At 40.1% G+C, this 27,387-nt stretch overlaps 1 protein-coding gene across 1 annotated transcript in view; it reads right to left on the bottom strand.

Annotated features, from left to right (window-relative positions):
• Positions 1-1,717: 1,717 nt before the first annotated feature.
• DNAL1 (dynein axonemal light chain 1) overlaps positions 1,718-27,387 on the bottom strand; it is a 74,601-nt gene continuing 48,931 nt past the window's right edge. The window contains exon 8 of the mRNA XM_007987225.3: positions 1,718-7,814. Within this exon, the coding sequence (XP_007985416.1) occupies positions 7,774-7,814 (41 nt within the window). The 3' untranslated portion in view covers positions 1,718-7,773. The remainder of the gene's footprint in view (positions 7,815-27,387) is intronic.

The raw sequence follows: 27,387 nt of genomic DNA, 5'->3' as shown, positions 1-27,387 counted from the left end.
CATTTAGGAGGCTGATGCAGGAGGATTTCTTGAGCCCAGGAGTTCAAGGTTGCAGTGATCTATGAACATGCCACTGCACTCCAGCCTAGGGTGACAGAACAAGACCCTGTCTCGAAAAAACAAAACAAAACAAAAAACCACACACACAGATGCACAAAAAAACAAATTAGGTATATAAGGATTCTTTGGGGTTTTTTTGTTTTGTTTTGTTTTTTTGGTGTGTGTTTGGTGGTTTTTTTTTTTTTTTTTTTTTGGCCCAATATGTTATGGACATCCTTCTATAGCTTAAACATAGGGATATACCTTCTTTTCATAGATGTAGAGTTGGCTGCATTCTTAGGAGGGAAGTTATTACCTAGGATTCTGACTTCTTAATTATATAAAACAATTGTATATATCTACATGCATACATATATATTCAATGCATTACATATATATGACATCAATCAATGTCAGGATCCTAAATGTCCATCCTTTGTTCTAGGAAACAATGAACTAAAAATAACAATGGGATATTTATGATCTGAATTAAGGCTTTCTTTTTATAAGCTCAGAAATTGAAATTTGTCTTTGTTTTTCCATTTTTAGGGACAGGATCTTGCAGTGACATGATCATAGCTCACTGTAACCTCAAACTTCTGGGCTCAAGCAATCCTGCCTCAGCCTCCCCAGTAGCTAGGAGCACAGGTGGCAGAACTAATTTTTTTTTTTTTTTTGGTAGAGATGGGGTCTCACGATGTTTCCTAGGCTGGTCTCAAACTCCTGCCTTGGCCTCCCAAAGCACTGGGATTACAGGCATGAGCCACTACACCTGACAATTTGTCTGCTGTTTAGTGGAGGACAGCAGCAAGAAATGTATCCTCATAATCAAACAACTGGAATAAGAAGTAGAAACTACACTACAGCTCTATTTTGTGACCAAAATTACATTTTAGCTGATAGCACAGAAAATGTGCTGGCAAAATGTGTAACGTTACTGATATTGCTTGGTGATTCCTTTTTCTCAACTCAGGGCCTATCAGCTAACCTTTACCTTGCATACCTTCTGGTAATCAGGTGAGGACTAGGAATGGTCAAGTGCAATAGTAACTTGCTGTCCCTGGAAGTACTCTTTCTAGGAGCCTAATAATTTGAAATAGTGCCCAAAGAACTGAGGAAGAGTTACAAGCCTGGGAGAAAAAAAACTACTAAAAAAAAAAATTTAGCTAAAGAAATGAACGCCTCTGGCCGGGTGCAGTGGCTCTTGCCTGTAATCCTAGCATTTTGGGAGGCCGCAGTGGGCACATCACGAGGTCAGGAGTTTGAGACCAGCCTGGCCAGCATGGTGAAACTTCGTCTCTGCTACAAATACAAAAATTAGCCAGGCATGGTGGTGCATGCCTGTAGTCCCAGCTACTCGGGAGGCTGAGGCAGGAGACTCACTTGAACACGGGAGGCAGAGGTTGCAGTGAGCTGAGACCGTGCCACTGCTGCACTCCAGCTTGGGCAACAGAGTGAGACTTTGTCTCAAAAAACAAAACAAAACAAAACAAAACAAAACAAAACACCTCTGTCTTTCGCTCTCTCTCACGTGCATGCGTGCACACACACACCCCCCCACACAAACTGCATGGTATATGTTATCCAAAGGCTGAATTTCTTTGGACTGAATATCACTAGAAGTTTATATAATTGCTCTATATTAGCTAAAACTAATAATCATGTACCAAAAATATACTTTTTTTTTTTTACAAAATAACACAATTTATTACTATTTTAAAACATTTCACAAAATAACATTCAGAAACTCAACATTTCTAAATAACTTAATTCACAATAAGTTTAGTCATAAAGTCATGCTACAAAACTCCTGTGTATAAAAGATTACCAAAGTATTCATAGATGTTAAAATGTTCTTCAGAATGGAGTTGGTTCTAGAAGCCAAAGATTCTGGAATGATGCCCGTAATCATAACTGCCAGCCTGGGAGAGGAGCTGGCTATGCACATGTGCTCTTAGCTTCCAACTCACCAGTCTTTTGATGGGAGTGATCCCTCTAGGCAGTAGCACCTCCGAGGCAGGTACCCTACTGATCACAGAGGCAAAGAGCCTCCCACCCACATAATGTTAGACAACTAGATTCATTTAAAATCTAGAGGTGCGAACGATAATTCGCAAAGCTTCTATTCTGAGTAGGAGAACTACTTGATACATCCCCCAGAGGGATGATCTTGGATGTAACAGACGTGGAAGACGACTCAAGTAGGGAAAAAGGGAAATCCTGACTCTGATTATGTCAAAAGACAGTAACTACTCATGTGGGTTTAGAATGAGCAAGGGTGAGGTTTGATTCTCTAACATCCAAGTGCAGGCTAGATATTTACCTATCTGCTCTATGGAAGTCCTTTCCACCAACATCCAGTTCATAAGTTTAAAGTGCAAATCTACTGAAAAATAGTTTACTCTCCCCCATGTTACTCTCCCCCATGTTAAATTTGCTAGATCATAATTTGGTTGGCTGGGTCTCCTCTAAACTGCCCAATATGGGAAATTAACTAGAATCCAGTTAATGACTTCTCCAAGTATCAAGTAAAAAGTTTTCTCAGTTTATCTTAGGCCAGAGAAAGGTAAGACACTCAGTCTAGTTCTTCCTTTCAGTTTTCTTCCTTTACAGATTTACAAAATGCAGGAATAGAGATACAGATATGGTATTTCTAAAAGTTCCGTGATTTTAAAACATAACCCTTGATTTTTGGAAGTTCACCCATTTTATGGTTTACAAAAAGAAAACAATATGACACATGTTAGAGCAAAGATAAGGAAATATGGTCAAGTTACCTTGTCAAAAGCAGCACCAACTCTGCTACACTGAATCTTGCTTTTATATTTCATTATTTACAGATACATCAAATAGCCCCAAATAAAGAAAATCTGTGCCAAAGGAATGAATTTCTAGTAAAGGGTAACATGCAATTTAGCAGTTTTCTTCCTTTACTAACACTTACAGTATATAAGATGTTAGTGAATTGATGGTCTGACTGTAGTCAGAGAGACACAATCTATTCATGACTGATGCTTTGACACTTCCTCCTAATGCTTTTAAGTGAATGATTAACTTCAACCTTTCTGGGCCCTGTGCTTTTCCATTTAGCCCTGAGAAAAACCCAGGTAGAAGATTCCAACTCTCTTCACACATCACCAATTCTCAGAATAAGTCAACAGTCAAGATTCATTTGTTATTCTTCCTTATTCTGCTCTGACCGCTGGTAAAATGTGTCAAAAGAAGTGCTTATTCAAGTTCAAATTTCTCTTTCCACAAAAGAACCACATTTTTTTTTTTTTTTCTTTTTGAGATGGAGAGTCACTCTGTCGCCCAGGCTGGAGTACAGTCACATGATCTCGGCTCACTGAAGCTTCTGCCTCCTGGGTTCAAGCAATTCTCCTGCCTCAGCCTCCCGAGTAGCTGGGATTACAGGCATGCACTACCACACCCGGCTAACTTTTTATAGTTTTGGTAGACACGGGGTTTCACCATGTTAGCCAGGCTGGTCTCGAACTCCTGACCTCAAGTGATCTGCCCACCACGGCCTCCCAAAGTGCTGGGATTACAGGCATGGGCCACAGTGCCCAATCAGGAAACACATTTAAGTGCCTTATACCACCATATGTGGAATGAATCCAGTAACCATACCAAGTTATTGACCAGTCATCTTAAGCAGACATTCTTCTGATCACACCCAAAATTGATGTCTATATCAGCTAACTTTCCTACAAGATTATCAAATTTTACACAGTATTTTTCTGTATTTAATGACTGCCATGGTCTGCAAAATCATGTGCATTACTAGACAATGAATGATGCTTAAAGAATGATGACCTATTTTCTAAAGTACGCTCAAAATATTAAACTTTAGAGACAAAGCAGAATCTATCATAAAGTTGGCTTCTGTTGATAGAAACAGAGAGGTAGGTTAATAATCACTGTCCTAATATAAGCAAGAATGCTTAGAAATAAAAGTTGAGACCCTGCTTCAAAAAAGAGAAGTTGAACCTTCCAGCCCTGAGTTTCTAATATTACATGAAAATTATGAAAATGAGCATTACAGCCGGTTGCAGTGGCTCACGTCTGTAATCCCAGCACTTTGGGAGGCTGAGGCAGGCAGATCACAAGGTCAGGAGTTTGAGACCAGCCTGGCCAGTATGGTGAAACGCTATCTCTACTAAAATTACAAAAATTAGCCAGGTATGATGGCGGGCACCTGTAGTCCCAGCTACTTGGGAGGCTGAGGCAGAAGAATTGCTTGAACCCGGGAGGCGGAGGTTGCGGTGAGTCAAGATCGTACCACTGTACTCCAGCCTAGCCGACAGAGCGAGATTCCGTCTCAACAACAACAACAACAACAACAACAACAACAAAAATGAGCATTACAAAAAAGAAAATACCAGTGACCATTTCTTTCCATCCATGATTATTGAATACATCACCTTCTCTCATATAACAATTCAAGTGGCACATGGCTACAGACTGAAAATAAATGGACCCTGGACACAGGTGATATTGGTATAAAAAGCACAACTAAGGGAGAATTTGTTCCCACCCTCCTACTGGGTGGGAACATCTGTCTCCCAAGGGACAGATGGCAATGTCTGGAGATATCTTTGTTGTCATGGCTGAGGAGAGTATACTGGAATCTAGTGGGTAGAGGCCAGGGATGCAGCTGAACATCGTAAGTACACAGGACAGCTCCCAACAACAATGAATTATCAATCCCAAAATGTTAATAGTTCCAAGGTTGATCCTCTGCTTTAAAGGAACAAATTCTTATTAACAGAGAACACAGAAACCTTTAAAGGCCTGTCTGGGTAATACAGCCCTAATCTTAGAGTTAGGGAACACAGAAAAGTTAAACTCCTTGGTAGACTAAAATCAAATTTGCTGTGAAAAACTAAAATACTGAACTGATTCCAGAGTTTTACCATCACTTACAAGAAGAGAAGAAATTTGGCCAGGCGCACTGGCTCATGCCTGTAATCCCAGCACTTTGGGAGACCAATGTGGGCAGGTCACCTGAAGTTAAGAGTTCAAGACAAGCCTGGCCAACATGGTGAAACCCCATCTCCACTAAAAATACAAAATAGGCTGGGCATGATGGCATGTGACTGTGGTCCCAGCTACTCAGGATTGAGACTCTGTTTAAAAAACAAACAAACAAAAAAATCAGAATAGAAAAAATTTAAATTTAAATGATCCACTAAAATGGCTTAATAAACTGGAAGCACAGAGAGAATCTATTCCACGTAGGTCAAATATATGATCCAAGAGGCATAAACCAAAGGCATTTATATCAGCTAAATTTGCAGCAGTAAAGGATAATTTAGGGAATGATTTGAGAAAATATCCTACATTTCTTCATACATCCCAACTGCCATTTTCTAATGGCATGGGTTCCATGAACAGGGATGCATAGAAGTAATTTAAAGATTTGTTGAATGATAGTGAATATGAATTTTGCATGAAATGGACAGAGAGAAGTATCTTACATTTCTCTGAGAACTACCTGTAATTAACAGTCATTGAGAAACAAGGAAAAAGAAAACCAGTTTCTACATTGCAGAATTCAGAAAAAACAAACAGCAAAACTCTAAGTCATTTTACAAATAAATTCAATATGAAATCATTTACTTCCTATTATATTCACTTCCAGGGTTACTTTTAGAAAACATATCCATATCAACATGGCTTCAAGCTTGCCTACTGGAGGAAGTGCAAATTTTAAGATCATCTTCCCTCTCAGTTTATGGAACTTAAACATCACCAAGGAGAATGAAGGCTCATTGCCTACAGTTCATAAAAGAAATGTCCAAAGGCTTTGAATGCATGAACCAGCTAGAGTAGAATAAGGTTTCTTTCTATCAGACTGAAAAGAAAAGAAAACTAAAAGGGTGTTAGACCAAGTTTTCCTCTTGTTTGTTTGTTTGTTTTTGATACGGAGTCTCGCTCTGTTGCTAGGCTGGAACGCAGTGGCACAATCTCGGCTTACTGCAACCTCCACCTCCCTGGTTCAAATGATTCTCCTGCCTCAGCCTCCCAAGTAGTTGGGACTACAGGCGCCCACCACCACACCCGGCTAATTTTGTATTTTTAGTAGAGATGGGGTTTCGCCATGTTGGTCAGGCTGGTCTTGAACTCCTGACCTCAGATGATCCACCTGCCTCAGCCTCCCAAAGTGCTGGGATGACAGGCGTGAGCCACCGCACCTGGCCTCTTTTGTTTGTATTTAGAATTGATTGTCAAAGCAGTGGTCCCTTTTGATCAGAGTGACTTAGAAAAATCAAGTAATTCCTATATAAATGATAGCTGTAATCTTCTGAAACCCAGGACTACTTATGCAATCACTTTTTAAAGATGATTTTCCCCTCTTTCACTGTGATTTTATGCAAGTAAAATCACACAAGTAGATGGGGAAACAACAATCAACAGTCTCTGAGGGACATTAGGCACAATTTGGCAGAGGGCCCCTGACTTCTTTTCTGCAATCTAACAGTGATTCAGCCATGGCCTCTTATGACTTCATCTGCTTACTGACTACAATGTCTTACATTTTCCTGAAAGATTTTTTGTTTACATGATAAAGTCTAACCTCCGCATCTAACTATTGCTTTGCAATTTTGAGGTTATATTGCCTACACTGTTTTATGTAGGAGACAATCCTCAAACATATTGCCATTTGCCTGGGATCTCATAATGAAACATCTCTCTTCCTTCCACAACCACGTACATAATACATTTTAAGAGCTGTTTAACTTAGAACTTCTCAAAAAATAGATTTTGAAATACTAAGTTTCATTATACCCTTACTTATAACCATGATAGTCACTTTTCCCAACACTGAAGGTCACCAGACCAAATCATTAGGGTAAATTTTGACATACATCAATGGCTAGCATTTAGGCTAGGAATTCAAATATAACTAATGCTTTAAACACATAAGGAACTATAAAACCAAAATGTGTGCTTAAGGCCAGGTCCACATGAGTAACATGGCCACATTATCAGTCAAAGACATGATCATGACAGTCATTTTAATCACTGACTTAGATCACAGAACGACTGACTGCACACAATGACTCAAGTGGCTATGCATATAAAACAACCTAAATTCCAGTTGATGATGTACACATTTTTGGAAAAACAAGTAAGTATAATATAGACTAGAAGGTCTCTGAGATCCCACTTTTTCCTTTTTTCACATATCTTTTCCAATGGAACTTTGGAGTCTTGGTTCCAGACCTGCTGTATTTCTAAGAGGAACCCTTCCCATCACCATACTACCTTCTGAGCTAAAGGCATGATATATTTGTGCTTCTGAATTGTACAGAGACAGACCTTCAGGAAAAACGTTCTAAATTTTCAAATGTATATCTTTTAAAATGTCTAACCTAAAAAAAATGAACAAACTGAAAAAAACATTTGTTCCTTTGTTATTAAAAATGACTGGTCTACAAAGGTTTTGTTTTAGTAGATGGGGCTACATAGTATATAACTGAGACTGAAGACAAAAATTGAAAATTTGTGGTTTCTAAAAAGAGGAATAGGATATATAAGGTTGGCGTTACCAGTTTTGGGAAGAAACACTGAATAAGTTGGGGGGGGGGGGAAGATGAGAATGAGTGATCTGTTTTATCTTAAGAAACTTTTGTCCGATACAGAATCTTTAAAATAGACAATTATATAAAATTTATCTATTGTTCTTATGACATTTAAATAAGTTAACACACAGTGGAAAGCGTGGCATTAGTTATCTTCTTCCTCATCCCCTTTAATTACTGGAGTACCTAAAATGAAAAAGAAAATTATTACTAGTTATTCTCAAAAAATTGCTAAAATTCTACATGAAAATATTTTCCTGGCCGGGCACTGTGGCTCACGCTTGTAATCCCAGCACTTTGGGAGGTCAAGGCAGGTGGGTCACCAGAGGTCAGGAGTTCGAGACCATCCTGGCCAACATGGTGAAACTCTGTCTCTACTAAAAATACAAAAATTAGCTGGGTGTGGTGGCGGGTGGTTGTAATCCCAGTTACTTGGGAGGCTGAGACAGGAGAATCGCTTGAACCCGGGAGGCAGAGGTTGTGGTGAGCCGAGATTGCACCATTGCACTCCAGCCTGGGTGACAAGAGCAAAACTTCATCTCAGAAAAAAGAAAAACCTGAGAAACTCTGAGATACTATGAAGTGTGCCATAATAAAAATAATTTCACAAAATAATCTCTTGAATTTCAAATTCTCTGAAAAGCTTCTCAGAAGAATTCTCAAATGGTTTAGTATGCATACTTATGAATATTAAGCCCCATAACTGCCAAACCGCAAATAAAAATGCCTATGGCCAGGCATGGTGGCTCACTGCCTCTAATTCCAGTACTTTGGGAGGCCAGATGAGAGGAGCGCTTAAGCCTAGGAGTTGGAGACCAGCCTGGGCAACATAGCAAGACCCCATCTCTACAAAAAATGTAAAACAATAGCCAGGCATGGTGGTGTGAGCCTGTCGTCTTCAACTACTTTGGAGGCTGAGGTGGGAGGATCACTTGAGCCTAAGAGATCCAGGCTGTGGTGAGCTGTAATTATGCAACTGCACTCCAGCCTGGGAGGCAGAGTTAAGACCCTCTCTCAAAAAAAAAAAAAAAAAAAAAAAAAAGCCAACAAGTACCAAGCAGAAACATAAGTAAGTTCTGTACAGGTTAAAAGCTTTCGAATCGCTTGAACCTGGTAGGCGGAGGTTGCAGTGAGCCAAGATTATGCCATTGCACTCCAGCCTGGGCGACAGAGCAAGACTCCATCTCCAAAAAAAAAAAAAAAGCTTTCTATGTTAAGCATAAAGAAATATTCCTCATATCCCACAATAAAATGTGTAATCACAGTACTGCTAAAAATCTGAACTACTCTAATTGTCGTTTTATATGACCTCCCCCAATTGCTGAACATTGGGGCTACATTGAAAAAAGAATCATGGCCGGGCGCAGTGGCTCAAGCCTGTAATCCCAGCACTTTGGGAGGCCGAGATGGGTGGATCACGAGGTCAGGAGATCGAGACCATCCTGGCTAACACGGTGAAACCCCGTCTCTACTAAAAAATACAAAAAACTAGCCAGGCGAGGTGGCGGGCGCCTGTAGTCCCAGCTACTCGGGAGGCTGAGGCAGGAGAATGGCGTAAACCCGGGAGAGGGAGCTTGCAGTGAGCTGAGATCCAGCCACTGCACTGCAGCCTGGGTGACAGAGCGAGACTCCGTCTCAAAAAAAAAAAAAAAAAAAGAAAAAAGAATCACTGTAGAGGAAACAAAGCACATCTCTGGCTCTCACTGGGCCAAGGGCCACCCATCTGAGCTTTAGCATTTGAAGCCAGTCTGACCCCAGTTGACTATTCAGTTTTAACTTTTTAGCCATTTACCCTGCACTCCAGCTAACCAGATCAACTCATTGTCTCCCAAACTCATCTTGCACACTTTTACCTCTGGCCTACTGGTTAACAAAGTGCCTTCATTTTTCTTTCCCTTTTCTTTCCGCTTCTCTTCTCTGAAGACTTTCTTTCTTCTTCTTTTTTTAAATTTATTTTTTTTTTAATTAAAAAAAATTTTTTTTTTAGACAGGGCTTGCTATGTTGCCCAGGCTGGATTTGAACTCCTGGACTCAAAGGATCTTCATGCTTCAGCCTCCCGAGTAGCTGGATCTACAGGTGCACGCCACAGTGCCTAGGTTAAAGTTCCTTCATTTTGTAATCTTCTCCTCAACTCTCCTCCATCTAACTCTGCATCTAAACTCTCCATCTAAATCCTACCCTTTATTAAGAACAAACCCCAGTGCCTCTCTTCCTCAGTGATGCCTTCCAAGAGGGATATGTTCTTTATGGCAGTGAGCATAGTTTGACCTCTCTGTACACCTCTGAGCATTTGTTTGTGGGACAAGTGAACTTTATATTGATGCACAACATACAAAGTGTACACATTATAATGTACAGATTGATAAAGGTTCATAAAGTGAATACAAGCTAGTTACCAGCACCCAGATTTAAGAAAGAAAAGATTATCAGAACTCCCAAAACTGCCTCAGGCCCCCTGCCAGTCACTACAACCACAAAAGATATATTCTGTCCTAATATCTAACACCCATATCTTATTTTCCTTGTTTTTTGTTTGTTTTTTTAAAGACAAGGTCTTGCTCTGTTACCCAGGCTGGAGTGCAGTGGTGTGATCACAGCTCATTACTTCCAGACTCAAGCAATCTTCCTGCTTCAGCCTCCCAAATAGGACCACAGGAATGATATAGTATGTACCCCGTGTCTGGCTTCTTTTATTTAACATTATATTTGTATGATTCATCCATGTAGCATAAAACTGTAATTCATTCATTTTTACTGCTGTTTAATATTCCATTGTATGACCATTGTATGACTATTCCATTCTCTCTTCCATTCTCCATTCCATTCCATTCCATTCTATTCCATTCCATTCCATTCTCTATTCCACTCCATTCCATTCCATTCCATTTCATTCTCCATTCCATTCCATTCCATTCTCCATTCCATTCCATTCTCCATTCCTCTCCATTCCATTCCACTCCATTCTCCATTCCATTCTCCATACCATTCTCCATTCCACTCCATTCTCCATTCCATTCCATTCCATTCCATTCCATTCTCGATTTCATTCCATTCCATTCCATTCTCCATTCCATTCCATTGCATTCCATTCTATTCTCCATTCCATTCCATTCCATTCTCCATGCCATAATATTCCATTTCATTCTCCATTCAATTCCATTCCATTGCATTCCATTCTCCATTCCATTCCATTCCATTCTCCATTCCATTCTCCATTTCATTTCATTCCATTCCATTCTCCATTCCATTCCAATCTCCCTTCTATTCCATTCCATTCCATTCTCCATTCCATTCTCCATTCCATTCCATTCCACTCTCCATTCCATTCCATTCCATTCTCCATTCCATTCCATTCCATTCTCCATTCCATTCCATTCCATTACATTCTCCATTCCATTCCATTCTCCATTCCATTCCATTCTCCATTCCAATCTCCATTTCATTCCATTCTCCATTCCAATCTGCATTCCATTCTGTTCTCCATTCTCCATTCCAATCTCCATTCCTTTCCATTCTCCATTCCATTCCATTCCATCCTCCATTCCATTCCATTCCATTCCACTCTCCATTCCATTCCATTCCATTCCATTCTCCATTCCATTCCATTCCATTCTCCATTTCATTTCATTCCATTCCATTCCATTCTATTCTCCATTCCATTCCATTCCATTCTCCCTTCCATTCCATTCCATTCCATTCTCCATTCCATTCCATTCTATTCTCCATTCCATTCCATTCCATTCTCCATTCCATTCCTTTCCATTCCATTCTCCATTCCATTCCATTCCATTCTCCATTCTCCATTCCATTCCATTCTCCACTCCATTCCATTCCATTCTCCACTCCATTCCATTCCATTCCATTCCATTCTCCATTCCTCTCCATTCCATTCTCCATTCCTCTCCATTCCATTCCATTCCCCATTCCATTCAATTCCATTCTGCATGCCATTGCATTATCCATTCCATTCCATTCTCCATTCCATTCCAATCCATTACATTCTCCATTCCATTCCATTCCAGTCTTCATTCCATTCCATTCCGTTCCATTCTCCATTCCATTCCATTCCATTCCATTCTCCGTTCCATTCCATTCCATTCTCCATTCCAATCTCCATTGCATTCCATTCTCCATTCCAATCTCCATTCCATAACATTCTCCACTCCATTCCATTCCACTCCATTCTCCATTCCAATCTCCATTCCATTCCATTCTCCATTCCAATCTCCATTCCATTCCACTCTCCATTACATTACATTGCATTCCATTCTCCATTGCATTCCATTCCATTCCATTCTCCATTCCATTCCATTTCCATTCCATTCCATTCCATTCCATCCTCCACTCCATTCCATTCCATTCCATTCCATTCCATTCCATTCCATTCTCCATACCATTCCATTCCATTCCATTGCAGTCTCCATTCCATTCCATTCTCCATTCCATTCTCCATTGCAACCATTCTCTATTCCATTCCATTCCATTCCATTGCATTCCATTCTCCATTCCATTCCATTCTCCATTCCATTCCATTCTCCATTCCATTCCATTATCCATTCCATTTCATTTCATTCTCCATTCCATTCTCCTTTCGATTCCATTCTCCATTCCCCTCTATTCCATTCTATTCCATTCTCCATTCCATTCCATTCTCCACTCCATTCCATTCCATTCCATTCCATTCTCCATTCCATTCCATTCCATTCTCCATTCCATTCCATTCTCCATTCCAATCTCCATTCCATTCCATTCTTCATTCCATTCCATTCCATTCTCCATTCCATTCTTCATTCCATTCTCCATTCCCTTCCATTCCATTCCATTCCATTAAATTCCATTCTGCATTCCATTCCATTCCATTCCATTCTCCATTCTATTCCATTCCATTCCATTCTCCATTCCATTCTCCATTGCATTCCATTCTCTATTCCAATCCATTCCATTCCATTCCATTGCATTCCATTCTCCATTCCATCCCATTCTCCATTCCATTCGATTCCATTCTCCATTCCCTTCCATTCTCCACTCCATTCCATTTCAATCTCCATTCCATTCGCCATTCCATTCCATTCTCCATTCCATTCCATTCTCCATTCTATTCCATTCTCCATTCCATTCCATTCCATTCCATTCTCCATTCCATTCCATTCTCCATTCCACTCCATTCTCCATTCTCCATTTCATTCCATTCCATTTCATTGCTTTCTTCATTCCTCTCCATTCCATTCCATTCCATTCTCCATTCCATTCCATCTCCATTCCATTCTCCATTGCATTCCATTCTCCATTCCTCTCCATTCCATACCATTCTCCATTCCATTCCATTCTCCATTCCATTCCATTTCATTCCATTCTCCATTCCATTCCAATCTCCATTCCATTCTATTCTCCATTCCAATCCATTCCATTCCATTCTCCATTCCATTCCATTCTCCATTCCATTCCATTCCATTCTCCATTTCATTCCATTCATTCCATTCCATTCCATTCTCCATTCCATTCCATTCCATTCTCCCTTCCATTCCACTCCATTCCATTCTCCATTCCATTCCATTATCCATTCCATTCCATTCCATTCTCCATTCCATTCCATTCCATTCCATTACATTACATTCTCCATTCCATTCCATTCTCCATTCCATTCCATTCTCCATTCCATTCCATTCTCCATTCCAATCTGCATTCCATTCTATTCTCCATTTTCCATTCCAATCTCCATTCCATTCCATTCTCCATTCCATTCCATTCCATCCATTCTCCATTCCATTCTATTCCATTCTCCATTCCATTCCATTCCATTCTCCATTCCATTCCATTCTCCATTTCATTTCATTCCAATCCATTCCATTCCATTCTCCATTCCATTCGATTCTCCCTTCCAATCTCCTTTCCATTCTATTCTCCATTCCATTCCACTCTCCATTCCATTCCATTCCATTCTCCCTTCCATTCCATTCCATTCCATTCTCCATTCCATTCCATTCCATCCCATTCTATTCTCCATTCCATTCCATTCCATTCTCCATTCCATTTCATCCCATTCCATTCCATTCCATTCTGCATTCCATTGCATTCTCCATTCGATTCCATTCTCCATTCCATTTCATTTCATTCCATTCCATTCCATTCCATTCTGCATTCCATTCCATTCCATTCCATTCCATTCTGCATTCCATTCCATTTCATTCCATTCCATTCCATTCCAGTCTCCATTCCATTCCATTCCGTTCCATTCTCCATTCCATTCCATTACCTTCCATTCTCCATTCCATTCCATTCCATTCTCCATTCAATCTCCAATGCATTCCATTCTCCATTCCAACCTCCATTCCATTCCATTCTCCAGTCCAATCTCCATTCCATTCCATTCTCCATTCCATTCCATTTCCATTCCATTCCATTCCATTCTCCACTCCATTCCATTCCATTCCATTCTCCATTCCATTCTATTCCATTCTCCATTCCATTCCATTCCACTCCAGTCTCCATTCCATTCCATTCTCCATTCCATTCCATTCCTTTCCAGTTTCCATTCCATTCCATTCTCAATTCCATTCCATTCTCCATTCCATTCTCCACTTCATTCCATTCCATGCCATTCTCCATTCCATTCTCCAATCCATTCTCCATTCCAATCTCCATTCCATTCTCCATTCTATTCCATTCCATTCCATTCTCCATTCCATTCTCCATTGCATTCTATTCTCTATTCCTTTCCATTCCATTCCATTGCATTCCATTCTCCATTCCATTCCATTCTCCATTCCATTCCATTCTCCATTCCATTCCATTCCATTCTCCATTGCATTCCATTCTCCATTAAACTCCATTCTCCATTCCATTCCATTCTCCATTCCAATCCATTTCATTCTCCATTCCATTCTCAATTCCATTCCATTCTCCATTCCATTCCATTCCATTCTCCATTCCATTCCATTCCAATATCCATTCCTTTCCATTCCAATCTGCATTCCATTCCATTCCCCATACCAATGTGTATTCCATTCTATTCTCCATTCTCCATTCCAATCTCCATTCCATTCCATTCTCCATTCCACTCCATTCCATTCCATTTTCTATTCCATTCTCCATTCCATTCCATTCTATTCTCCATTCCATTCCATTCTCCATTCCAAGCTGCATTTCACTCCATTCCATTCCATTCCATTCTCCATTACAATCTCCATTCTATTCCATTCTCCATTCCAATCTCCACTCCATTCCATTCTCCATTCCATTCCATTCCATTCTCGATTCCATTACATTCCGTTCCATTCCGTTCCATTCTCCATTCCATTCCATTCTCCATTCCATTCCACTCTCCACTCCATTCCATTCCATTCCATTCTCCATTCCATTCCACTCTCCATTCCATTCCAATCCATTCTGCATTCCATTCTTCATTCCATTCTCCATTCCATTCCATTCCATTCCATTCTCCATTCCATTCCATTCCATTTCATTCTATTGCATTCCATTCTCCATTCTATTGCATTCCATTGCATTCTCCATTCCATTCTCCATTGCAACCATTCTCTATTCCATTCCATTCCATTGCATTCTCCATTCCATTCCATTTTCCATTCCATTCCAATCTCCATTCCATTCCATTCCATTCTTCATTACATTCCATTATCCATTCCATTCCATTTCATTCTCCATTCCATTCTCCATTCCATTCCATTCTCCATTCCTCTTCCTCTCCATTCCATTCTATTCCATTTTCCATTCCATTCCATTCTCCATTCCATTCCATTCCATTCTCCATTGCATTCGATTCTTCATTCCATTCTCCACTCCATTCCATTCTCCAATTCATTCCATGCCATTCCATTCCTTTCTTCATTCCTCACCATTCCATTCAACTCCATTCTCCATTCCATTCCATTCTCCATTCCTCTCCATTCCATTCCATTCTCCATTCTATTCCATTCTCCATTCCATTCCATTCCATTCCATTCTCCATTCCATTCCGCTCTCCATTCCAATCTCCATTCCATTCCATTCTCCATTCCAATCTGCATTCCACTCTATTCTCCTTTCCATTACACTCTCCATTCCATTCCATTCTCCATTCCATTCCATTCTATTCTATTCTCCATTCCATTAAATTCTCCATTCCAATCTCCATTTCACTCCATTCCATTCCATTCCATTCTCCATTCCAATCTCCATTCCATTCCATTCTCCATTCAAATCTCCATTCCATTTCATTCCCCATTCCATTCCATTCCATTCCAGTCACCATTCCATTCCATTCCATTCCATTCCATTCTCCATTCCGTTCCATTCCGTTCCATTCTCCATTCCATTCAATTCCATTGCAGTCTCCATTCCATACATTCTCCATTCCATTCCATTCCATTCCAGTCACCATTCCATTCCATTCCATTCCATTCTCCATTCCGTTCCATTCCGTTCCATTCTCCATTCCATTCCATTCTCCATTCCATTCCATTCTCCATTCCAACCTCCATTCCATTCCATTCTCCACTCCATTCCATTCCATTCTCCATTCCATTCAATTCCATTCTCCATTCCATTCCATTCTCCATTCCAATCTCCATTGCGTTCCATTCTTCATTCCATTTCATTCCATTCTCCATTCCATTCTTCATTCCATACTCCATTCCATTCCATTTCATTCTGCATTCCATTCCATTCCATTCTCCATTCTATTCCATTCCATTCCATTCTCCATTCCATTCTCCATTGCATTCCATTCTCTATTCCATTCCATTCCATTCCATTGCATTGCATTCTCCATTCCATTCCATTCTCCATTCCATTCCATTCCATTCTCCATTCCATTCCATTTCATTCTCCATACCATTCGCCATTCCATTCCATTCTCCATTCCTCTCCATTCCATTCCATTCCATTCTCCATTCCATTCCATTCTCCATTCTATTCCATTCTCCATTCCATTCCATTCCATTCTCCATTCCATTCCATTCTTCAGTCCATTCTTCATTCCATTCCATTCTCCATTTCATTCCATTCCATTCCATTCCTTTCTTCATTCCATTCCATTCCATTCCATTCCATTCTCCATTCCTCTCCATTCCATTCCTCTCCATTCCATTCCATTCTCCATTCCATTCCATTCTCCATTCCATTCCATTTCATTCCATTCTCCATTCCATTCAACTCTCCATTCCAATCTCCATTGCATTCTATTCTCCATTCCAATCCATTCCATTCCATTCTCCATTCCATTCTCCATTCCATTCCATTCCATTCTGCATTTCATTTCATTCCATTCCATTCCATTCCATTCTCCCTTCCATTCCATTCCATTCTCCATTCCATTCCATTCCATTCCATTCCATTACATTCTCCATTCCATTCCATTCTCCATTCCATTCCATTCTCCATTCCAATCTCCATTCCATTCCATTCTCCATTCCAATCTGCATTCCATTGTATTCTCCATTTTCCATTCCAATCTCCATTCCATTCCATTCTCCATTCCATTCCATCCATTCTCCATTCCATTCTATTCCATTCTCCATTCCAATCCATTCTATTCCATTCTCCATTCCATTCCATTATCCATTTCATTTCATTCCATTCCATTCCATTCCATTCTCCATTCCATTCCATTCTTCATTCCAATCTACTTTCCATTCTATTCTCCATTCCATTCCATTCTCCATTCCATTCTCCCTTCCATTCCATTCCATTCCATTCTCCATTCCATTCCATTCTCCATTCCATTCCATTCTCCATTCCATTCCATTCTATTCTCCATTCCATTCCATTCCATTCTCCATTCCATTCCATTCTCCATTCTATTCCATTCTCCATTCCATTCCATTCCATTCTCCATTCCATTCCATTCTTCAGTCCATTCTTCATTCCATTCCATTCTCCATTTCATTTCATTCCATTCCATTCCTTTCTTCATTCCTTTCAATTCCATTCCATTCCATTCTCCATTCCATTCCATTCTCCATTCCTCTCCATTCCATTCCTCTCCATTCCATTCCTCTCCATTCCATTCCATTCTCCATTCCATTCCATTCCATTCCATTCTCCATTCCATTCAACTCTCCATTCCAATCTCCATTGCATTCTGTTCTCCATTCCAATCCATTCCATTCCATTCTCCATTCCATTCTCCATTCCATTCCATTCCATTCTGCATTTCATTTCATTCCATTCCATTCCATTCCATTCTCCCTTCCATTCCATTCCATTCTCCATTCCATTCCATTCCATTCCATTCCATTACATTACATTACATTACATTACATTCTCCATTCCATTCCATTCTCCATTCCATTCCATTCTCCATTCCAATCTCCATTCCATTCCATTCTCCATTCCAATCTGCATTCCATTGTATTCTCCATTTTCCATTCCAATCTCCATTCCATTCCATTCTCCATTCCATTCCATCCATTCTCCATTCCATTCTATTCCATTCTCCATTCCAATCCATTCCATTCCATTCTCCATTCCATTCCATTCCATTCTCCATTTCATTTCATTCCATTCCATTCCATTCCATTCTTCATTCCAATCTACTTTCCATTCTATTCTCCATTCCATTCCATTCTCCATTCCATTCCATTCCATTCTCCCTTCCATTCCATTCCATTCCATTCTCCATTCCATTCCATTCTCCATTCCATTCCATTCTATTCTCCATTCCATTCCATTCCATTCTCCATTCCATTCCATTCCATTCCATTCTCCATTCCATTCAAATCCATTCAGCATTCCATTGCATTCTCCATTCCATTCCATTCTCCACTCCATTGCATTCCATTCCATTCTCCATTCGATTCCATTCCATTCTCCATTCCATTTCATTCTCCATTCCAATCCATTCTCCATTCCATTCCATTCCATTCTATTCTCCATTCCATTCCACTCCATTCCATTCCATTCCTTTCTGCATTCCATTCCATTCTCCACTCCATTCCATTCCATTCCATTGCACTCTCCATTCCTCTCCATTCCATTCTTCATTCCTCTCCATTCCATTCCATTCTCCATTCCATTCCATTCCATTCTCCATTCCAATCTCCATTTCACTCCATTCCATTCCATTCCATTCTCCATTCCAATCTCCATTCTATTCCATTCTCCATTCCAATCTCCATTGCATTCCATTCTGCATTCCATTCCATTCCATTCTCCATTCCATTCCATTCCCTTCCATTCCGTTCCATTCTCCATTCCATTCCATTCTCCATTCCATTCCATTCTCCATTCCATTGCATTCTCCACTCCATTCCCTTCATTCCATTCTCCATTTCATTCCACTCCATTCTCCATTCCATTCCATTCTCCATTCCAATCTCCATTCCATTCCATTCTCCATTCCATTCTTCATTCCATTCTCCGTTCCATTCCTTTCCATTCTATTCCATTCCATTCCATTCTCCATTCCATTCGATTGCATTCCATTCCATTCTCCATTCTATTGCATTCCGTTCCATTCTCCATTCCATTCTCCATTGCAACCATTCTCTTTTCCATTCCATTCCATTCCATTGCATTCCATTCTCCATTCTATTCCATTCCATTGCATTCCATTTTCCATTCTATTCCATTCTCCATTCCATTCCATTCTACATTCCATTCCATTATCCATTCCATTCCATTTCATTCTCCATTGCATTCTCCATTCCATTCCATTCTCCATTCCTCTCCATTCCATTCTATTCCATTCTCCACTCCATTCCATTCTCCATTTCATTCCATGCCATTCCATTCCTTTCTTCATTCGTCACCATTCCATTCCATTCCATTCTCCATTCCATTCCATTCTCCATTTCATTCCATGCCATTCCATTCCTTTCTTCATTCCTCACCATTCCATTCCATTCCATTCTCCATTCCGTTCCATTCTCCATTCCATTCAACATTTGTCTCCATTCCATTACATTCTCCATTCCATTTCATTCCATTCCGCTCTCATTCCAATCTCCATTCCATTCCATTCTCCATTCCAACCTGCATTCCATTGTATTCTCCATTCCATTCCACTCTCCATTCCATTCCATTCTCCATTAAATTCCATTGCATTGTCCATTCCATTCCATTCTCCATTCCATTCCATTCCATTACATTCTCCATTCCATTCCATTCTCCATTCCAATCTGCATTCCATTCTATTCTCCATTTTCCATTCCATTCTCCATTCCATTCCATTCTCCATTTCAATCTGCATTCCATTCTATTCTCCATTCCATTCCACTCCCATTCCATTCCATTCTCCATTCCATTCCATTTTTTTCTCCATTCCATTCCATTTCATTCCATTCTCCTTTCCATTCAACTCTCCATTCCAATCTCCATTGCATTCTATTCTCCATTCCAATCCATTCCATTCCATTCTCCATGCCATTCTCCATTCCATTCCATTCAATTCTGCATTTCATTTCATTCCATTGCATTCCATTCCATTCTCCCTTCCATTCCATTCCATTCTCCATTCCATTCCATTCCACTCCATTCCATTACATTCTCCATTCCATTCCATTCTCCATTCCAATCTCCATTCCATTCCATTCTTCATTCCAATCTGCATTCCATTGTATTCTCCATTTTCCATTCCAATCTCCATTCCATTCCATTCTCCATTCCATTCCATCCATTCTCCATTCCATTCTATTCCATTCTCCATTCCAATCCATTCCATTCCATTCTCCATTGCATTCCATTCCATTCTCCATTTCATTTCATTCCATTCCTTTCCATTCCATTCTCCATTCCATTCCATTCTTCATTCCAATCTACTTTCCATTCTATTCTCCATTCCATTCCATTCCATTCTCCCTTCCATTCCATTCCATTCCATTCTCCATTCCATTCCATTCTCCATTCCATTCCATTCTATTCTCCATTCCATTTCATTCCATTCTCCATTCCATTCCATTCCATTCCATTCTCCATTCTATTCAAATCCATTCAGCATTCCATTGCATTCTCCATTCCATTCCATTCTCCACTCCATTGCATTCCATTCCATTCTCCATTCGATTCCATTCCATTCTCCATTCCATTCCATTCTCCATTCCAATCTCCATTCCATTCCATTCCATTCCATTACTTTCTTCAATCCATTCTCCATTCCATCCCATTCTCCATTCCATTCCATTCTAAATTCCATACCACTCCATTCTCCATTCCATTCCATTCCATTCTCCATTCCATTCCATTCTCCATTCCATTCTCCATTCCACTCCATTCTCCATTCCATTCCATTCTCCCTTCCATTCCATTCTCCATTCCATTCCATTCTTCATTCCATTACATTCCATTCTATTGTCCATTCCATTCCATTCCATTCCATTCTCCATTTCATTCCAATCTCCATTCCAATCTCCATTCCATTCCATTCTTCATTTCAATCTCCATTCCATTCCATTCTTCATTCCATTCCATTCCATTCCATTGCATTCCACTCTCCATTCCATTCCATTGCATTGCATTCTCCATTCCATTCCATTCCATTCTCCATTCCATTCTTCACCCAATCTATTCTCCTTTCCATTCCATTCTCCATTCCTCTCCATTCCATTCCTTTCCATTCTCCATTCCATTCCATTCTCCATTCCATTCCATTCTCCATTCCATTCCATTCTCCATTCCATTCCATTCCATTCCATTCTCCATTTCATTTCATTCCATTCCATTCTCCATTCCATTCTATTCCATTCTCCATTCCGTTCCATTCCATTCCATTCTCCATTCCATTCCATTCTCCATTCCAATCTCCATTTCATTCCATTCTCCATTCCAATCTGCATTCCATTCTATTCTCCATTCTCCATTCCAATGTCCATTCCATTCCATTCTCCATTCCATTCCATTCCATTCCATTCTCCATTCCATTCCATTCCACTCTCCATTCCATTCCATTCCATTCCATTATCCATTCCATTCCATTCCATTCTCCATTTCATTCCATTCCATTCCATTCCATTCTATTCTCCATTCAATTCCATTCCATTCTCCATTCCATTCCATTCCATTCTCCCTTCCATTCCATTCCATTCCATTCTCCATTCCATTCCATTCTCCATTCCATTCCATTGTATTCTCCATTCCATTCCATACCATTCTCCATTCCATTCCTTTCCATTCCATTCTTCATTCCATTCCATTCCATTCTCCATTCCATTCCATTCTATTCCATTCCATTCCATTCTCCACTCCATTCCATTCCATTCTCCACCACATTCCATTCCATTCCATTCCATTCTCCATTCCTCTCCATTCCATTCTCCATTCCTCTCCATTCCATTCCATTCTCCATTCCATTCAATTCCATTCTGCATTCCATTGCATTCTCCATTCCCTTCCATTCTCCGTTCCATTCCAATCCATTCCATCCTCCATTCCATTACATTCCATTCCATTCCAGTCTTCATTCCATTCCATTCCGTTCCATTCTCCATTCCACTCCCTTACGTTCCATTCTCCATTCCAATCTCCATTGCATTTCATTCTCCATTCCAATCTCCATTCCATTCCATTCTCCACTCCATTCCATTCCATTCCATTCTCCATTCCAATCTCCATTCCATTCCATTCTCCATTCCAATCTTCATTCCATTCCATTCTCCATGCCAATCTCCATTCAATTCCATTCACCATTACATTACATTGCATTCCATTATCCATTGGATTCCATTCCATTCCATTCTCCATTCCATTTCATTCCATTCCATTCTATTCTCCATTCCATTCCATTCCATTCCATTCCATTCTCCATTCCATTCCATTCCGTTCCATTCTCCATTCTATTCCATTCCTTTCCATTCTCCATTCCATTCCATTCTGCACTCCATTTCATTCTACATTCCATTCCATTCCATTCTCCATTCCATTCCATTCTCCATTCCAATCTCTATTTCACTCCATTCCATTACATTCCATTCTCCATTCCAATCTCCATTCCATTCCATTCTCCATTCCATTCCATTCCATTCCATTCTCCATTCCATTCCATTCCAGTCTCCATTATATTCCATTCTCCATTCCATTACATTCCATTCCAGTCACCATTCCATTCCATTCCAGTTTCCATTCCGTTCCATTCCGTTCCATTCTCCATTCCAATCCATTCTCCATTCCATTCCATTCTCCATTGCATTCCATTCCATTCTCCATTGCATTCCATTCCATTCTCCATTCCAATCTCCATTCCATTCTATTCTCCATTCCATTCCATTCCATTCTCCATTTCATTCTTCATTCCATTCTCCTTTCCATTCTATTCCATTCCATTCCGTTCTCCATTCCATTCCATTCCATTCCATTCCATTCTCCATTCCATTCCATTCTCCATTCCATTCTAGTTCATTCTCCATTCCATTCTCCATTCCATTCCATTCTCCATTCCTCTCCATTCCATTCTATTCCATTCTCCATTCCATTCCATTCTCCATTCTATTCCATTCTCCATTCCATTCCATTCCATTCTTCATTCCATTCTGCATTCCATTCCATTCTCCATTTCATTCCATTCCATTCCATTCCTTTCTTCATTCCTCACCATTCCATTCTCCATTCCATTCTCCATTCCATTCTCCATTCCATTCCATTCTCCATTCGTCTCCATTCCATTCCATTCTCCATTCCATTCCATTCCATTCCATTCCAGTCACCATTCCATTCCATTCCAATCCTTTCTCCATTCCGTTCCATTCCGTTCCATTCTCCATTCCATTCCATTCTCCATTCCATTCCATTCTCCATTCCAATCTCCATTCCATTCCATTCTCCATTCCAATCTCCATTCCATTCTATTCTCCATTCCATTCCATTCTCCATTCCATTCCATTCTCCATTCCAATCACCATTCCATTCCATTCTTCAATCCATTCCATTCCATTCTCCATTCCTTTTTTCATTCCATTCTCCATTCCATTCCATTCCATTCTGCATTCCATTCCATTCCATTCCTTTCTCCATTCTATTCCATTCCATTCCATTCTCCATTCCATTCTCCATTGCATTCCATTCTCTATTCCATTGCATTCCATTCCATTGCATTCCATTCTACATTCCATTGCATTCCATTCTGCATTCCATTCCATTCTCCATTCCATTCAATTCCATTCTCCCTTCCATTCCATTCCATTTCATTCTCCATTCCAATCCATTCTCCATTCCATTCCATTCCATTCTATTCTCCATTCCATTCCACTCCATTCCATTCCATTCCTTTCTGCATTCCATTCCATTCTCCACTCCATTCCATTCCATTCCATTGCACTCTCCATTCCTCTCCATTCCATTCTTCATTCCTCTCCATTCCATTCCATTCTCCATTCCATTCCATTCCATTCTCCATTCCAATCTCCATTTCACTCCATTCCATTCCATTCCATTCTCCATTCCAATCTCCATTCTATTCCATTCTCCATTCCAATCTCCATTGCATTCCATTCTGCATTCCATTCCATTCCATTCTCCATTCCATTCCATTCCCTTCCATTCCGTTCCATTCTCCATTCCATTCCATTCTCCATTCCATTCCATTCTCCATTCCATTGCATTCTCCACTCCATTCCCTTCATTCCATTCTCCATTTCATTCCACTCCATTCTCCATTCCATTCCATTCTCCATTCCAATCTCCATTCCATTCCATTCTCCATTCCATTCTTCATTCCATTCTCCGTTCCATTCCTTTCCATTCTATTCCCTTCCATTCCATTCTCCATTCCATTCGATTGCATTCCATTCCATTCTCCATTCTATTGCATTCCGTTCCATTCTCCATTCCATTCTCCATTGCAACCATTCTCTTTTCCATTCCATTCCATTCCATTGCATTCCATTCTCCATTCTATTCCATTCCATTGCATTCCATTTTCCATTCTATTCCATTCTCCATTCCATTCCATTCTACATTCCATTCCATTATCCATTCCATTCCATTTCATTCTCCATTGCATTCTCCATTCCATTCCATTCTCCATTCCTCTCCATTCCATTCTATTCCATTCTCCACTCCATTCCATTCTCCATTTCATTCCATGCCATTCCATTCCTTTCTTCATTCGTCACCATTCCATTCCATTCCATTCTCCATTCCATTCCATTCTCCATTTCATTCCATGCCATTCCATTCCTTTCTTCATTCCTCACCATTCCATTCCATTCCATTCTCCATTCCGTTCCATTCTCCATTCCATTCAACATTTGTCTCCATTCCATTACATTCTCCATTCCATTTCATTCCATTCCGCTCTCATTCCAATCTCCATTCCATTCCATTCTCCATTCCAACCTGCATTCCATTGTATTCTCCATTCCATTCCACTCTCCATTCCATTCCATTCTCCATTAAATTCCATTGCATTGTCCATTCCATTCCATTCTCCATTCCATTCCATTCCATTACATTCTCCATTCCATTCCATTCTCCATTCCAATCTGCATTCCATTCTATTCTCCATTTTCCATTCCATTCTCCATTCCATTCCATTCTCCATTTCAATCTGCATTCCATTCTATTCTCCATTCCATTCCACTCCCATTCCATTCCATTCTCCATTCCATTCCATTTTTTTCTCCATTCCATTCCATTTCATTCCATTCTCCTTTCCATTCAACTCTCCATTCCAATCTCCATTGCATTCTATTCTCCATTCCAATCCATTCCATTCCATTCTCCATGCCATTCTCCATTCCATTCCATTCAATTCTGCATTTCATTTCATTCCATTGCATTCCATTCCATTCTCCCTTCCATTCCATTCCATTCTCCATTCCATTCCATTCCACTCCATTCCATTACATTCTCCATTCCATTCCATTCTCCATTCCATTCCATTCTCCATTCCAATCTCCATTCCATTCCATTCTCCATTCCAATCTGCATTCCATTGTATTCTCCATTTTCCATTCCAATCTCCATTCCATTCCATTCTCCAGTCCATTCTAGTCCATTCCATTCTCCATTCCAATCTCCATTCCATTCCAATCTACATTCCAATCTCCATTCCATTCCATTCTCCATTCCAATCTCCATTCCATTCAATTCTCCATTCCATTCCATTCTCCATTCCATTCCATTCTCCATTCCATTCCATTCTCCATTCCATTCCATTCCATTCCATTCCATTCCATTCCATTCCATTCCATTCCATTCCATTCTCCACTCCATTCCATTCCATTCCATTCCATTCCATTCTCCATTCCATTCCATTCTCCATTCCAATCTCTATTTCACTCCATTCCATTCCATTCTCCATTCCAATCTCCATTTAATTCCATTCTCCATTCCATTCTATTCCATTCTCCACTCCATTCCATTCCATTCCAGTCTCCATTCCATTCCATTCTCCATTCCATTCCATTCATTTCCAGGCTCCATTCCATTCCATTCTCAATTCCATTCTATTCTCCATTCTATTCTCCACTCCATTCCATTCCATGCCATTCTCCATTCCATTCTCCATTCCAATCTCCATTCCATTCCATTCTCCATTCTATTCCATTCCATTCCATTCTCCATTCCATTCTCCATTGCATTCTATTCTCTATTCCTTTCCATTGCATTCCATTGTGTTCCATTCTCCATTCCATTCCATTCTCCATTCCATTCTCCATTGCATTCCATTCTCCATTCCACTCCATTCTCCATTCCATTCCATTCTCCATTCCATTCCATTCCATTCCAGTCACCATTCCATTCCATTCCAATCCTTTCTCCATTCCGTTCCATTCCATTCCATTCTCCATTCCATTCCATTCTCCATTCCATTCCATTCTCCATTCCAATCTCCATTCCATTCCATTCTCCATTCCAATCTCCATTCCATTCTATTCTCCATTCCATTCCATTCTCCATTCCATTCCATTCTCCATTCCAATCTCCATTCCATTCCATTCTTCAATCCATTCCATTCCATTCTCCATTCCTTTTTTCATTCCATTCTCCATTCCATTCCATTCCGTTCTGCATTCCATTCCATTCCATTCCTTTCTCCATTCTATTCCATTCCATTCCATTCTCCATTCCATTCTCCATTGCATTCCATTCTCTATTCCATTGCATTCCATTCCATTGCATTCCATTCTACATTCCATTGCATTCCATTCTGCATTCCATTCCATTCTCCATTCCATTCAATTCCATTCTCCCTTCCATTCCATTCCATTTCATTCTCCATTCCAATCCATTCTCCATTCCATTCCATTCCATTCTATTCTCCATTCCATTCCACTCCATTCCATTCCATTCCTTTCTGCATTCCATTCCATTCTCCACTCCATTCCATTCCATTCCATTGCACTCTCCATTCCTCTCCATTCCATTCTTCATTCCTCTCCATTCCATTCCATTCTCCATTCCATTCCATTCCATTCTCCATTCCAATCTCCATTTCACTCCATTCCATTCCATTCCATTCTCCATTCCAATCTCCATTCTATTCCATTCTCCATTCCAATCTCCATTGCATTCCATTCTGCATTCCATTCCATTCCATTCTCCATTCCATTCCATTCCCTTCCATTCCGTTCCATTCTCCATTCCATTCCATTCTCCATTCCATTCCATTCTCCATTCCATTGCATTCTCCACTCCATTCCCTTCATTCCATTCTCCATTTCATTCCACTCCATTCTCCATTCCATTCCATTCTCCATTCCAATCTCCATTCCATTCCATTCTCCATTCCATTCTTCATTCCATTCTCCGTTCCATTCCTTTCCATTCTATTCCATTCCATTCCATTCTCCATTCCATTCGATTGCATTCCATTCCATTCTCCATTCT

Source organism: Chlorocebus sabaeus, chromosome 24 (genome assembly GCF_047675955.1).
Source record: "Chlorocebus sabaeus isolate Y175 chromosome 24, mChlSab1.0.hap1, whole genome shotgun sequence".
Lineage (NCBI taxonomy): Eukaryota > Metazoa > Chordata > Mammalia > Primates > Cercopithecidae > Chlorocebus > Chlorocebus sabaeus.
The sequence above is the reverse complement of the archived record's forward strand: the minus strand, read 5'-3'. Positions and strand labels throughout refer to the sequence as shown.